At 35.7% G+C, this 17,591-nt stretch overlaps 1 protein-coding gene and 1 non-coding gene across 2 annotated transcripts; both read right to left on the bottom strand.

The window, feature by feature from the left end:
* Positions 1–94: 94 nt before the first annotated feature.
* Positions 95–872, bottom strand: Smp_038630 (putative mitochondrial import inner membrane translocase subunit tim22; the record flags this gene model as incomplete). Its single annotated transcript, XM_018796627.1, has 4 exons — positions 95–180; positions 222–294; positions 333–520; positions 560–872. The coding sequence occupies 4 exons, from the start codon at positions 870–872 to the stop codon at positions 95–97; spliced, it is 660 nt and encodes a 219-aa protein (XP_018651750.1).
* A 14,321-nt stretch (positions 873–15,193) lies between these two features.
* On the bottom strand, positions 15,194–15,267 carry Smp_tRNA_00982_Pseudo_TTG.1.1. Its single transcript has one exon. It is a non-coding gene (tRNA).
* Positions 15,268–17,591: the final 2,324 nt, after the last annotated feature.

Here is a 17,591-nt window from a genome sequence, read left to right on the forward strand (position 1 = left end):
AATGGGAGGGATAAACGGGGTAAAATGAAAAGAAACTCTGTGCAATATTTCATTATATTTTACTACAACTGTACAAGTACTGAGTCAAGAAAGACTAGTTTTTGTGTCTAAAATAGTAATCGATGGCAGTAGAGAATATTGAGAAACCAGCAGCTCCCAAAAGACCGGCTTGTAAACCAGCTAGTAAAATCTAAATGAGTATCACGTATAAACAAAATTACCTCGAAAACCTATTCCACCACCGACTATTGCACCTGACAATGTACTATTCAGAAGATCACTCTTTCCACGGTACTAAAAAACCAATATCACAAAGCCATAAGATAGCTTACACTCTCAAGAGCACATTCAGTACCAGCGAAAAGTGTCCCAATCATAGCAAAACTCTTGGCATGTGATAATGAACGGGAATACATTTCCTTCATAACTTGGCGAGTAGTTGGAGTTTCCGCACCATATACTGTACTCATTGGGTCCACACTGGCTGAAAACAACCCAAATATACCGCCCAAAACAAAACCTATATATTTATGTGGTGGTTATTTCAAGTTTACCGAACCTCCAAAGCAGCTTAACAGAGCTTTAAATGGACAACTGTCCATTACCCGGCGCACCATTAATTCTTCATTTGGTGGCAAAGGAAAAGTTAATAATTTCATGCGAATCAACTTTTCAGGATCAGAAAAGATGTGATTACTAATCGTTCTTTTTAAGGATGATGGATCATCACCGTTTAATGCAGCGCTCAGTTCTTTTGAAAAGTTTACGTAACGAATTCGATCCGCGTCTGAAAGGTTTAAGTAGTCTTTATAACGCTCAAAAAGAAGTTCTCGTATCGATGTTTCTTCAGTTTTTTGAATTTCTTCTGACATCCTAAGAGGAAAATACGCGAGATCTACACAAGCTGATAGTTTTTACACTGATATGCTCACTCAGAGCGACTTAAAAATAGAGAACTCGATAAAAGATTCAATTATTTTTGTTGGTGTATGTAAAAAATAGCTAATTTGTAGCGAAAGACCAAAGGTCATAGATGATTATTTGCAGACTTAAAGGGTTATCATTGACATTACAGGAAAAAACGTACAATCGTTAACATCAAATACAGACCTTGTGTTTTGAAAGAAGCGAGTTGTTATGAGCCGAGTTCCCATAGAATTGAATTTCAAGTTATGATTTATTAAAAACGTACTTCGGGTTGATAAAACCCTATCCTCATAGTATTAGGGATGTAATTTTGAATGAATTATTTTACAGCCTATAATCTAGGTTATGAAAATCGGTTTTAACTGTTTTATTTGGATTTACATTTGCATGATCTTCAGCGTAACTTGAGACACCAAGGTGTTTAATATGAAAGTTTATAAAACTCCAGGCCTATTGTTAATGAACTAACAGCATTTCTTAAACATTTGATGTATAGTGTTTTTGAGACCCAATTCAAAACAATCGGTAGAACTTTCATTAACTTATTTAACATCGATCTATCTGATAAATCAATTTCAGAGTGAATAAACAAGAGTGAGATACGTCATATTCGAGAGAAAACAGGCCCCCGAAAACAACCCATCGCCGATTACCTGCTCATTTGAACTGATTTTTGATTCACGCAGCTTACGATAAACAGTGACTTGTTAGCAATGTTTATCAATACCACAGTTAATTACAGTTGGATTATACTAAGGATGAATCTGGATGACGTTTTTCTGAAGGAGCGACGTCCGCCAGTGAGTTGGTCTCGAAAGACAGCTATTTCAGTCGTTTAAAATCCTCATCGTAGACTTAATTTTAGATACAACTTCAACGCCTGTGTTACCACAGGTCTCTACACTAAAACACAGCTCAAAGCCGAGTACATGAAACCTTACTTATTTACTGTATTGAAAAAAGTTAATGTGCCCGGAAAAACCATGACCCTAACATAAAACGAAAATTAGCAAATTTATTGACTTCTCTAATTCTTAAATGAGAAACACTGCAAGGATTCTTGCTTTTTATGTTAGATTTCTCAGTACAATGCTACTAACTCTAAATCACAACCTACGAACACCAACGAAGTCAAAATGTTTGATAAAGGCATGTCTAAGGTATGCCACAGAGAAAGAAGGATGACTAATATCTTCATGTACATAATGCAATGCACTTTCGACAAGTTTTCTATTGCATTCTACATCATTATTTGGATAGATACAGTATATATCAAAGGTGTATACAAGAACACTGACACTAGCCCTGACGATAATAGGCAACAAAGGACCAACGGGATATTCAGCGTACTTTGAGAAGTCTGACAATGAACCAAACGAAAAATTTAGGAGGAAACACAGCTGTGTTTGTGCTGATAGCCCTTACATAAAGCCAGTTTCATCTATCTCTTTGAGAAACGCATAAGACAAGCAAAACTGTGCGCAGGGAGACTATAATTTACGGACGAACCAATAAGATTTACGACAACAGGTCTTGGATTTCCGTGTGAAATTCTTTACCTTTTTGGCTAAATAGCATCTTGGCATTTCAGCTTATGTCAGTTCGTGATGAAAACCCTAAGTCCAATCTATATCCCTGCCCATCAACTGTAAATCACAATCCTTCACACAAGTTTACAACCCTCATTTAGCCCTAGTTAGTAGGTAAGCATTCTCAAGGCCACTTTGAAGTGACTCCAATTAGAGTCACTCAAAGGTTGTCCATAAATTATAGTCTCACCGCAAAGCCCCTGAAAATACGAAAATACTCATTCACTTTAGATATATCATTAAAAGGTCGTAATGTTCAACTATGGAAAGTTATGCACCCAAGTACTTTGCAAACAGCTAGGTTACGCTGATTACGAAAATTGCGCTCATCCTAAAGCTAGTGTATTCCCCAATATCTCCAATGGCTTTGTCACGAGCTCGCATAAACCAGATGACTTCCTTGCACTTATTCCCTGTTGTTTCAGTATCATTTCACGTATTTGGTAATGTCCGATGGGTGTTAGTCTAGCCATTCGACTGCACTAATTCTAATCGATCTTATAATCATTTGCAGATTTATTTATTTTTCAATTCGAGTGAATGAGTTTGTTTCAGAGCAGTCGAAAGGTGGACACTTCAACGGAAATCTGGTCACTTGGGAGTAGACACGAAAGCTTGAGTGGTTTACAATTTTTCCCGGTCATCTACCTTCCCATTTGTACTTAATTATTTATATTCTTTGACGTGAATTGTCTGTTGCTAGAGGAGTCATTTTGTTAGTGAGACATCTCCGCTACTAAGGTTTAGCGAGGGATCGTGGGGATGGACTCTTTTCTCACAACAATCGCTTCGTCATTAGCTCTGATTCAGCGTCAGTAGGATTCCGATCATCTCACTGTTCCAGTGATAATGGGTATTATTGCGTGGCAAGTAAAGGAACTCGCTAACAGTATAATCAAGCACCCACCACTTTGGATTCATCTGGCTTTGATGACACCATACGTTGTTCATTCACCAATCACAAACTTGTCCATTTCTTATAGACGAGACTGAGTTCCACAGATATGTTCATTGTGTCGCTTAGTCACTATTCACCAAAAGTTATTTCATATATTTATTTATTTCTGTTCTTGTTTCAACCATATCGATCCGTGTTTCAGAAACAGATAAGGTTTCACCAGCCAGCTTAAGTAACTGATCTTTACTTTAGCCGGACCGAGACTGTATGAACCTAAGGGCTTATATAGCAAACTAATATGTAGGCAGATGCATCATACGGTGGGAAGTGTTCTCGAGACGGTTGCAAGACACTGAACCAAAGTATAGCACTTCGTTAGAGAACTTCTAGCCGTGTATTATGTTGTATGGCACTTTCGACATGGTGGAAGACCGAGGATTTATTCCGTTCACCAAATATAAACCTCTTACCTTCTCTTTAGGCTCTTCACACAAGTACTCCCCTAGAGAGTATGGACAATTAATACACACTTCACAGTTCACTTCAGATAGACAACACATTCCTAGGACAAACAATGTAGTGACAGATGCCTTGTCTCGTGTAACGTCCTTGAACAGTTTCCAAGGAACCGAGATTCTAAAACTCTCCCAGTTTTAAAAATAAGACACTGGTCTTCAGCACGAGTTATCTTCAAAAACCCCGAAATCAAGGGTCAAACAAGTAGGGACGGGTAAGGAAACATTTTTGTGACATATAGGGACTGCCCGATCGTGCCGAGACATTTTCCACGCAAAGTCTTAAGTACGTTGCAAAAGCTTTCTTAACTACATGTTCGAATAATCACTAAACTCATTGCAAAACGATATTTTTGGCCTAGTATGAATAAAAAGGGGAATTAAGACAACAGTCTGAGTCTGGACTATTCCGATGTCTTACTGCACTATTAGGAATAGCACGATTCCAAGCGACTGACTATCACCCACAGGCTAACGCGATGGTAGAGCGATTTCACAGACAGTTTAAAGCCTCACTATTAGCTGCAAACGTATAACAGTGGACAAACGCTCTTTCACTTATTTTACTCTGTATTCGCAATGCAGCGAAAGCTGACATTGAATGCACTGCAACTCAACTCGCTTACGGAAAGACGCTCTGACTTCCAGTAGAATTCGAGGATCTTCCACCTTCTTCATTGAATGTGAATCTAAATTCCTACACGAGAAGGCTTAAAAACGCTATGTGTTCGGATAAACCTGTTTCCACTCGATAGGAAACTGGAAAGAAAGACACCTGATCAAGATATCAAAGAAGGGCAATCAAAGCAAGTAAGAGGACTAATGAGACACTTTCCTCTCCATACCAGGAAACGTCTCCAACAGGGTGTTGTTAAACGGAATAAAGGACTCCGACAGGCTGGATTCGGTAAGGATCGATCTTGTACCGACCAAATCGGAACACTACGGATCATTGTGGAACAATCAGTTGAATGGGATTCACCACTCTACATCAACTTCATTGACTCCGTCGACAGGACAACACTATGGAGGCTTCTTCGGCACTACGGTGTACCTGAGAAAATAGTCAACATCATACGGAAGTCCTATGATGGGGTAAACTGCAAAATCGTGCATGGCGGACAGCTCATAGACTCGTTCAAAGTAAAGACCTGTGTTAGGCAAAGTTGCTTACTCTCACCCTTTCTCTTTCTCCTGGTGATTGGCTAGATTATGAAGACGTCAACATCTGGAGGGAAGCAAGGAATACAATGGATAGCTAGGATTCAGACGGACGATCTAAACTTCGCAAATGATCTGGCTATTCTATGGCACACTCAACTAAAAAAGAAAGAATAAGACGATCAGTGTAGCAGCAGTCTCAGAAGAAGTAGGTCTTAACATACACAAAAGGGAAAAACAAGATTCTCCGGTGCAACACAACATGCATCAATCAAATCACACTTGACGGAGAACCGTTGGAGGATGTAAAAACCTTTATATACCTGGGCAGCACCATCGATGAACACGGTGGAGATGTAAAGGCGAGGATCGGCAAAGCAAGAGCAGCATATTTACAACTGAAGAACATCTGGAACTCAAAACAATTGTCAATCAACACCAAGATCAGAATTTTCAATACAAATGTCAAGACAGTTCTACTGTATGTGGCGGAGACGTGGAGAATTACAAAAGCCATCATCCAGAAGATACATGTGTTTATTAACAGTTGTCTACGCAAGATACTTCGGATCCGTTGACCAGACACTATCAGCAACATTCTACTGTGGGAGAGAACAAACCAGATTCCAGTGGAGGAAGAAATAAGGAAGAAGCGCTGGAAGTGGATAGGACACACATTGAGGAAATCACCCAATTGCGTCACAAGACAAGCCCTCACATGGAATCCTGAAGGCGAGAGGAGAAGAGGAAGACCAAACAACACATGACGCCGAGAAATGGAGATAGATATGAGAAGAATGAACGAAAGTTGGATAGAACTAGAAATGAAGGCTCAGGACAGAGTGTGTTGGAGAATGCTGGTCGGTGGACTACGCTCCACTGGGGGTAACAGGCTTAAGCAATTGATTAAGTAATTAAGTTAGTAAGTTAAGTAATTTAAGTAAAGTAAGGGAAGCAAAGTGAAGTAAAGTGAGTAGAGTAAGCAAACTGAGCAAAGTACGTAAAGTAAGTAAGTTTTAGACACTGATACTGTCCTCAATAGCCTTACTGGACACACTCCAAGTAAAGGCTCCTAGTCACGCATTGGCATCAGATCACGAGTATTTGCACAGTGCCACGCATCCCTTGCAACTACCGGCCAGCCCTGTTCAAACGTTTCTCAACATATCGACAACTGTCCAAATATATCTTGGAACTCATTCATCTCTGACCTCTAACTTGATTTGGTTGGTATCCTTTAATTATAAGGGTGTCATGGACAAAAGAGTTACCAAACCCTGAACACCTGTGACACCTTTCTGCTCATTTTTTGCATAGATTTTTTGAATGTCTTAGATATTTAATTGACGATTATGATTTTGGACCAGATGTATTGTGATTAGCTCCACTTACAAATGAACCATCTCCGAAAAATCTCACCGAACTACGTTCACTAGTATGTGCTATTCAGTATCATTCCTGTTTTATTCCCGACTTTTTATGTCACGTTAATTGTCTATTTCAAATCTTGACGTCCAACTTATTTAAATAGAGTGAGGAACAAGGATCATGCCTATGAAGTTTGGTAGAGCTTTTCAGTGGTGCTGTTCTTCGTACTTACACTCGGTACTTATCACTGGCGCATCACATGTAGGTATTGGTGCAGTTGTGAAGCAGGAAGGTTGATCCGTAATCTGTTTTTTACGTAAACTTATTGCTGATGAACAATTTTATCCTCAAGCTCGGAGAGAATAATTAGCTGTGTTTTTTGACTGTTAAACAGCCTCATAAATATTTATTTAGAAAGAATTTCGCCATCTTTTATTCATCAGCCTGAACAGTTCTTACCTCTTATGGTTAAACGTTGGAGCATTACCCTGAGCGCTTATGACAATACCTTTCAGCACAAAAGTTTTAAACAAGTTCAACATGTTTGTTAGATCCAGAAATTGAACTACTTCAATGTAACTGTCCTTGATAGAATCACAGTTGCTCTTTTTACAGTTCCATAATTCAAGAGACGATAATAGCTAATAACTCTCTTATAATAAGGTAACAAACGTTCAAAATAGTTCATAAGATAAATAGAAAAAGTACTATAAGAAAGAATATAAGTACGACGAGAAATAATGGTGTATGAACGGTACCTCTTCCAACTGGTACGGACACTTGATAAAACCAAATTATCACAATAAGAAAAATATTCCTATCAGTCAATGAACAATATCCTACCTAGAAGAGAAGGGTAGGTCAATTTAATTCACTCCAAGGATGAGTAACCAACTAGAAAACAATGATTACAGAGAAAATACAATTAATTATGTTATTAAAACAAATAGGGAATGTGCCTCAAAATCAACCACACAAAACAGTAGCAACGAGTTCACAAATATGGCAGTCTAATATGGCGAGCACCATAAAATACAGTTAAGTAAAGCGAAGATAAAATGGCTACTGAAATACTCAACAATATCAATGAAATAGTTAAGATCCGGAATTCGTAAACAATATGGTATAATAGGTGCGATCAATCTCAAAAATGGGAAGAAATATACAAAAATACAGACAGCAAAAGGAACAATACGTAATACAGGAACGCGAAGGGCTAGTCATTAGGGAAAGCGGACATAGAAGGATTTCCTTCGTATTTGTACAGAAGCGTACAAAGATGGGTTTTACAATGTTGATTACTCATCTTGAAAGTCATTACGAGCTAAACCTATTGATACTACAGACTGTTTATTGGTGTAACCTCTACCAGTAAGCCATCTAGATCTCTTCAGAGAAGTCTGTCGATACTTCGGATATATACCAAGTGTTATACGTAAAGGTTGGGATGGTAATCTGGAACGTAGATTTTGCCAAGCAATATGAATTATTAACTACTTCTGATGGTATTTCTTCCTTAAATGATCTGTCCTTGAGTACCTTAAGGCTAGATTTTGGGCATTGAGAAAAGTGAAATATTTAGAAAGACCCAATTTTTGGCAGCTGGAGATAAATAGAAATGTATATCGTACAGTAAACAATTGTGAAAGATGTCCTAAGTCGAAAAATCATCCTTCTAACTGGACTCTGCGGTCAGAACATCAAAGACTGCCATTAATTCTATTACTGTGTTCTATTTGACTTGACTTGGACAATCCTGGGAATTCTTAGCTAACATACATATTCGATTGCTTCTAATTAATACCGTTAGTCATTTTGATTTCTAAATACCAATGTCGTATGTCATATAGATGATTTTTGTCGGGATTAATACAAGTATATTATAGGACCGTTTGGACAGGCCCTAATTCCACACGAAGTATACCCTGACAATATGTTCTCAGAAATACAGTTAAAGCACCTCAACTAAATCATCCAGCTTATAGAACTTGACTACTCTGAAAAGTTATTTATTCCTGCTTACAAGCTATAATTTCTCTAAAGTCGGCACTCATTCAAAGTCATGGTTCATAGAATTATTTGAGTAATAATGTAATAGCTCATCCCACTAATATCGCCCTTAGATATAATGGGATTTAATTCTCTACCTGATACTACCTGCTACGAATGGGTTTGACCACTTGTATAATTATGCTGATTGGCCAAGTAGAATTTCGTTTCTCTGAAAACTCAGTGGGAAAATAAACATCAGATGAGTGATCTAACTTATGCATTTCTGACTCGAAAACGTACATCATTAAATGCATGGATTACGGGACCGTAGAGCAACATAGATCATAAATTACTGTTTGCCACAGTAGGGTACTCGGAAGACAAAACTGTAATGAAAGGCTTGTAACCAATATATAATAAGTTACTAACGCGAGAAAGTGTTAGGAAAATTGATAAATGACATAAAGATTTGAAATCCGGTGAATATAAAAATCGCGTGAACTAAGCTTTAGCAATTACATATTAAGAAATCAGATTACAGATATCCCAAAAATAGCCCCCATATTTTCTTATCCTCCTCATCACAACAAATAGGCATCCTAAAGATAAAAGCACGATAGGAATTGAATTTATATGATACCATTTAAGCGCTGCCAGATATTTAAGACAACCATACGAAATAATTTGATGTCAGAAGGCAAACAAGATCACATATGTGTCAAATTAGGAGGGTATTTTCGACATAAAAAACCATGTCTATAAATGGAGAGAATGGAAAGGAGTGTCTAAGTAAACAGACGAAAACTAAAATGACAAAACTGATTCCCAGTGAAAAAATGAAAATGACAAGATTAAGGTAGTAAGATAATGTGATAAAAGCATTATCAGACATGGAATTTAAAAAATAAGATACAATCATGAATGAAGCGATAATATTTTTAGTCTTACTGAACACAATCAACCTCATTTTCTTGTAAAGGCGTTTATTGTTATGGATTTATGAGAAATAGTGAAATAATGAAAAACAAAAAGTACTGGATAATCAATTTTGTCCTACTTTTTCACTTTCCAGTATTTCTCATGAACTACTGAATCTAGATATCGTATCTACTCCCACACTTCCAAATTTAGTCTATTCAATTTACTAAACGACCATTGTATTCCCACTCAATGGTTTCAAAATAAAGTTCAAAAAATATATAACCATTATTTTTGTTACAGATCGTCTATTCGAGTAGTTCGAAAATAGAAAACAAATTTTAGCTTTTTAAGCAAAGATGGATATTGACTAGCAGTGGAGTCCAGGAAGCGCGTTTCGTTCTATTTAGGACCTGTCAGCTGGATGTACTTGCATTCTAAACTCCACTGCTAGCCACTATCCATCTTTGCTTGAAAAGCTTATGACATAAAGCAATATCCAAGCAATCCACCAACAAGACACTGATCAATTGCAATCCTGAACAATAATAGGAAGATACAAGCAAACATCAGGTGAACTTAAATTTTAGCTTATTTTATTAACCTACTCATAAGTAGGTAAAGTATTAACAAGTTTTTTTTCAGCCAACCATCTAAAACACAAAGATATTTATTTCTCATTAATTAGCTTCATTAAATTAAACTGAAATAAATTTCTAGCTAAACATGAGAATATCGTTTTTTTATTATGGCTAAAACAAACATTCATATAAAAAAAATGGAAAATTAAAGTTATAAATGACAAGTTAAATTTGATTCAATATTACTAATATAATCATAGTTGTTGAAGTGGATAAATGAAGGGTATGAACACTTCACAGTTGGATTGTTTATATATATGTGTGTTTGTTTATGTGTGTATTAATCATATTAGTTTTCATATTTTAATGATGTTAACAATATGTAAATGAATAAATGAGCAATGTATGTATGATTTGCGTGACTCTTTAATGGTCTATAAGAGAATGGAATGAAAGATGTGCTGTACTTCCAAAAATAAAAAAAAGATATTACATCATCAAAGAGTTATTACACTTAACATCTGGTGTTTTGAAGAAGAAGAAGAAGAAGAAGAGGAAGAGGAAGAAGAACAAGAAGAAGGAAAAGAAGGAACAAATTTTACTGCCTTCGGCATCATAGTCATCACCTTTATATCTTCCTATTATTAGCATCATAGAAAATAATTATGACCTATGTATTTATTATTAGAATAATTTTAATTTTAAATAATCAACAAATTTAAGTGTAGACTTATAGAAAGAAAAAGATTATAAGGTTGTTAAAGGTTGTTTAGTCTTTTTTGATTTCAATCAAAACAATCTGTTACACTTGATTAAGCATGAAAATAATATATAAAGTAATATAATTATTATTATCATATTAAAAAGGTGTAGAAAGGAAAAGGGGGGGTATCATTACATTTGAATTGATATGATAAAAACTCTTCCAGTATAGTTTATTTCCTCTATAGAATACACTGGAATATATATATATATATATATATATATATATATATATATATATATCTTAATCTGGGCAAACATCTCAAAGAAACACTTTGAATAATACATACTTAAAACTGAACTGAAGTAAATTCTTCTGTAAGCATAGCCCCCAAATGCCCTGGTACGGCCGAGAGTGGGGAGGGCCCGCCCTCTCTCTGGAAACGTCCTTACATAGCCACGCGTCTACACCTTCTGCCAAGGAAGTCCTACTCACTGCCTTCTCGTGGCACTACTATTGTTTACGAAATTGAGAGGATGAGAAGCGAATGTCCGGCGCTTTAACCGGGTCGGTGGACACGGAAAGTCCACTTAGGGGAGTTGGAAAACCCTGATTCCAAACCAATGTTGCACATGGGCTCCAGGATCCTGATGGAACAAATGGCGGATGAATCAATCGTTGGTCACTGGCTACCATGGGATTGCATCTCCTTACGATACTCCACTGCCTTGTAGATCAGACCTTTAGGTCGAATGCTCCGGGTGTGGCCTCTTAAAAAAAATCACCTGCTTCGATCTGGGCATGAGGGCAGTATCACAGCCCACAAATATACATATAAATTAATAATTCAATGTTCATTTAGTCATTAATAAACATGTTAGTTATATTCCTTAAAACGGATTTTAAAGGGTGATTATATATATATATATATTCCATCTGTTGTATATTACTTACAATATGTGCATATATATCTCTTTCTCATTAAGTATTGTTTGATAATTAATGACAAGAGTCAATTTAGATAAATAAAGAAAACAATTCCTATTTGAAATGATCACGACAATTCCTTCTGATATATCTACTTACACATTTGACAAGTAGTAAAGCAAAAAAAAAAGTAAAAAGGGAGTGGTTTATTTTAGTAGTACGATTTAAAAAAAACTTTCATATTTTTCTTTTCCTATTATCAGTAAACTTTTTATCTGATCAGAGTCAACCAATCTACTGTCTATTATTATTACTATTACTATTATTAGTAGTAGTATTAGTATTAGTAGTAGTAGTAGTAGTACTAGTAGTAGTACTTGTATTTCCACAGGCTTGATCGTATCATGTACATACTTCGAATAATGATCTGACAGGATCTTTATATAATAAATAAATAATTAATCAATTAGACAAGTGTATTGTATACTACTGAGTTCATTATTCTTCAATTAATTGTTTAATGAAGAATAAATTAATGAATTAACATATCTTATACATTATATCTATTTATTGTTTATCTACTCATCTATATTAATTTGTATGATTATTTCCCTACTTTCCATTTTTCTTTTTTCACCCTTTTCTTTTCCTTTTTTTTAATACCTATCAATAAACATTATCATTATTATCAGAAGGGTTTTTTTCTAGTGAGAAGCAGTGACTAGTGGAGTTCAACCAGGTCTGTTGGGAGATATCAACTCACTGAAGACATTGATGAATGGTTGCTCAATTTTGTGGATTGGTTGAAGTTAGACATTAACACCGTTGGATACCGGCTCAGTGGTCTATCGGTTAAGTGCTCTGGCGCGAGACTGGTAGGTCCTGGTTTCGAATCTCGTGAGGTGGGATCGTGGATGCGCACTGCTGAGAAGTCCCACAGTAGGATGAAACGGCCGTCAAGCAGTGCTTCCAGGTTTTCCTTGGTGTTCTAGCTTCAATTGACTCATGATTTCAACTATGAAAATACTGAAATCTCCACAAAACCCCTTCTGAATAGATATTGTATTAAAAACAGATGAGAATTTTTTAATTTTGATTTGTACTATTAATTTGTTATGTTTTTGTATTTTTTCATTATGGGGGATAGGTGTGATTTTTTTTGTAATATTGAGATGTCCCAATAAGATGAATTACGAGCATTGGAGTGTGATAGGTGTAACTTAATCCATTGAATTAATTGTAAGATTAGTCATGGTTCAAATAACCTTGACCTTGTGTTATACTGAAGTGGCTACTTCACTTAATCAGTTTAAAAGGACTCAAAGAATGAAAAATATAGAGGATTTAGAATAGGGATGAATTGTAACATAACCGAGAAAGCTAGTATATCCTATGAATTGTTTTGTCAAATTTCTTTCTTAAGATGTTATATTTTCAGCAAGAGATGGACGGCAAATAAAAATAGGGAGTGGTATTGAGAGTAATGCCTACAAGAGAAATTACCTAATCTGTCCAGAATACACTCTAGTACCTACGAACGGATTGGTGTACTAATAAACTAGAATATCATGGACACATATAAAGGTAATATATTGTTATCAGAAGGGGGTTTTGTGGAGATTGTAGTAATTTAAATTCATGAGTCAATTAAACTTAGATCGCTATGGAAAGCCTGGAAGCACTGGACGGCCGTTTCACCCTAGTATGGGACTCTTCAGCAGTGCGCCCCCATGACCCCACTCACTGGATCCGAATCCAGGACCTTCGGTCTCGCGGGCGAACACTTAACCTCTAGATCACCAAGCTGGCATCCAACAGCGTTAATGTCTAACCTCAACCAATCCACGAAATTGTGCAACCATCTACCATTGTCTTCAATGAGTTACTATCTCACAACAGACCTGGCTGAACTCCACTGGTAACGGTTTCTCATTAGAAATCCAGGAAATACCTCTAGAAGTCAGTCACTAGTGAGCGCATGCATTGTATTACGGAATAATTTACAAACAATTATCATAGTACAAATATCACGCTTACTTGACTTAATCTTGTGGATTAGTCAGATAGACAAATGAATATTTCTGTTGAAATATCTTAAGTAACAGTGAACTCGGAGTCGATCAGTCTTTATAAATTGTTACCAGTCTCAGTAATTTTCACTTCTGAGATATGAATTATGCTGTATACGAGCTTTAACCCAGATTAGAAATGACTGATTATCAGGACTACGAACTAATTTTGTTGTTGACTGTTCCATTTCTAGAGAGTAAATTATTAAGACTGGTTAGTCCTTTTCCTCAGATGATGGTAACCGATCAAAACAGATGCTTTAAGACAAACTAAAGTTGGATTATCCATACGATGATCATCCAACAGACCTTTTCATGGATAGATCTTAAGTATTTATATTAATATCATACAGTATCATTATTGCTGATCGAATTCTGTCGATAAAGTCCCAATATTACTCTTGAGAAATCAGTTATTCTAAACATCTCAGTCCCACTGGAGGTTATTTTCCAACGAATAGTCCAACAATAGTGTCTCCTACTAAAGCGCTGGTTGATTTGTGGTTAACGTTCACTTCCCGCAAGATTGAAGACATGCCATTCTGATGAGCGGAAACTAACAGACAAACCTATATCGAGGATTCCAATATAATTCACACCAACAACCTAACGGATCGCTGAGGTATATTACGGTATCTGGTCTTCATATTTCTCGATCCGGAGTGGAGTCAAGTACTATAGGTTATCTAAAAGTTATCATAAACCCTATAATTATACCTTTTCAATCCATGTACGTGGTCGATAAATAAGAAAATACAACCGATCAACACAGAACTTATGTATTCAAAATAAAAACAGTCTGTAGTAAATCACTCCACACTTTGAATATATCTAAGTTAATCATGATAATTATTATCCATCTTGATAGATAGATTATTCATCTAAACTGAATCTTTATTACAGTATTTCATTTTTTTCTCCTTTTCAACTGTTTTCCTTGTATTTCTAAGTATTACTTACATAATTTTATGATTATCATTCTATGGAGTCAACTAGCTGAAATTGGTATTGAACTTAAGAATTTCTGAGCTAAATGTATCATTCTTTACGCAATACCTGAGTGCCCTAAGTTCAACCCTGTGTGAGGTTGTAAATATTTACTGATAAGGAGTCCAAGACCAGAATAAAATAGCCACCAAACTGTTCTTGATTTTTACTTGGGTTTCATGGTATTACCGTCAGTGAAGACAGCTATCTTCACATTTACTGAAATGCATTTCGGAAGCCTGATTTATCATGGTGTTGTTCAATACCTTTGCCAACTAACAGTAAATTATAACTGATGGGTAAAATACACTTCTCAAGATTACTTCATAAATATAATTTCTCTAAGCTTACTTTGTGTTGTTTACTTGTATCTTCCCATTGTTATTTAGGATTGCAATTGATCAGTCTTCTGTTGGTATATATGTAGACTGCCTCAATATTACCTGAAGTCACAAGCTTTATGAGCAAAGATGAATAGTGGTTAGCAGTGGAATCCAGGACGCGCGTTTCATCATATTTGGGACTCGTCAGCTCGATGTGCCTGCATCTCAAAATTGATGTTCACTCTGGGACTCGAACCCAGTACCCTTCGCTTCAAACGCCATCGTGATATCCACTAGGCATTTAATAATCTCTTTTGATGAAATATTTTCGCAACATAATGATCAAAATTGCAATACAAAATACTTATTGCATCGAATAAGACACCTATCACTGTTAACTCGTACTGAAACATGAACATCTAAAAATACATGTAACTCGCCAATTATTTATAGTGTTTTCCTGAAAGTAAATAGTTTGTGCAAACTTAATAAACTTCAAAGACATCCCAGATTAATGTATACAGGGAGAACAATTAAGAACTATGAACTGACTGACAGCCGTTTCATCTTAGTTTAGTAGATCTCATCAATTAACACCCACGACTGCAAATGAGATCAAACTATGAATTTCCCAAAATCAGACCATCGAGTTGGAATCAAATGGTATACGTTCCTAAATCTAATCATTTCTCAAATCAACATAAATATGGTTTAGTTTCAAAAGGGATACTCGTATCATTCTCAACACGTATATGAAATGACATTTCAAGTTTTCCCCACCAAACCAAAGAAAATTGTGATTTACATCAAAATCCAAAACAATTAAGTCGATGTTGCTAAACTAAATGTTTTATCGACTAAACTATAGATCTAATCCCTAACCATGTTTTAAAATTCTATATTCATCTGTTGTCATGGGAAGCGTAAAAGAGGAAGGCCAAAGAACACATTACGCCGAGAAATAGAAGCAGATATGAAAAGGATGAATAACAATTGGAAAAAACTGGAAAGGATTGCCCAGGACAGAGTTGGATGGAGAATACTGGTGGGCGGTCTATGCTCCTCCACGAGGGGTGACAGGCATATGTAAGTAGGTAAGTAATCTGCTGTCATCATGACTATTAATAATTTTTTTTAGATAATCCATTTCACACTTATGTTTGTATGAATAAGAAAACAGGGTACGTATGCGCCACCTGTTTCTATCTCAAATGAAATAGAAAGAACTATATATTTTTCAACTTGTAAATTATCTTGATATCTGTCAACAACTGTGAATAGTTTTATTTTACTAGATGTCTGAAAGGTGTGTATATTACATAGAGATTATAGTTGATGACATTTTCAAGTCCCCCTTTTTATCAATATAGATATACAACTATTGGAAGATTAACGCCAGATACAACTGCTTTATAAATAGCTTTGTAGTTATTTGTTAAAGTTATGAACAATTATGTCATCATATTGACAAATTATGTCATATGTTCATAAGCCACTTATCACTTTTTTTGTGTATTTTTCTAAAAAAAGGGGAGTTGTTTCTTTGCAAAAGTTGCTTCAGTTCTTAATCATTAAACCAGACAACTGTCATTTGAAAGTAGTGTATCATGTATAATTTTAGAATTTAATGATTGATTAAGAGATATTTTAATTATTTTTCAGAAAGGGGTTTAATGGAGATTGTAGTAATTTAATAGTTGAATTCATGAGTCAATTAAAGTTAGACCACTATGGAAAACCTGGAAGCACTGGACGGTCGTTTCGTCCTGGTATATGACTTCTCAACAGTGTGTACCCACGATCCTGCTCGCAGGATTCCAACTCATGACCTTTGGTCTCACGCGCGAACACTTGACCTCCAGACCATTGAGTCGGCATCCAACGGTGATAATTTCGTGGATGCACACTTCTGAAGAGTCCCATACTAGGACGAAACGGCCATCCAGTGCTTTCAGGTTTTCCATGGTGGTCTAGCTTTAATCGACTCGTGAATTCAACTGTTTAAATTATTTGCCAAGAAGGTACATTCTATCTCATTATGAATCGAAATAAAGTAAGCACATTAAATAAGATATGATTTCATTTAACTGAAAAGAAGATATATGCCTTTTCCAAAAAAATATCTCCCGATTAGTAGTCAATAATAAACATATTTTTGTTATTGACTCTTTACCTAATGCTCAATTTATTTGAAACTATCAAGTCCAACCTTGGTATTGATACCTAAAACCTCATTAGCAGTTATAATCAAATATTAGAAAGCATAGTAAGAAAATATATAATTTGACCATAAATTTGTTGTGTAGTTTGCAAAGTTTACCGATATATTGAATCATTTAGCTTCATGAGTGTTAACGTATGATTAATAGAACTTGGTAATTACCAAAGACTGGACAATATGATACAATATTTTTATTAGCAAGACATAACTGTAATCTGGAGGGAACTGATACTCTTTGCAGAGATTAGACATGTATCACTCAGTTTCCCAGTTTCAGATATTACCACTGAGCTACCCAAGTCAAAACTGATTTCATGTAGGACTGAGATATTTACGTTAGTTGGACATTGGGTATTAAAAAATTTCATGCTTGTCTGATCCCTTAATATTTATCGAATTCTGTCTGTCGTTA

The sequence above is a fragment of the Schistosoma mansoni genome, chromosome 4 (genome assembly GCF_000237925.1).
Source record: "Schistosoma mansoni strain Puerto Rico chromosome 4, complete genome".
Classification (NCBI taxonomy): Eukaryota; Metazoa; Platyhelminthes; class Trematoda; order Strigeidida; family Schistosomatidae; genus Schistosoma; species Schistosoma mansoni.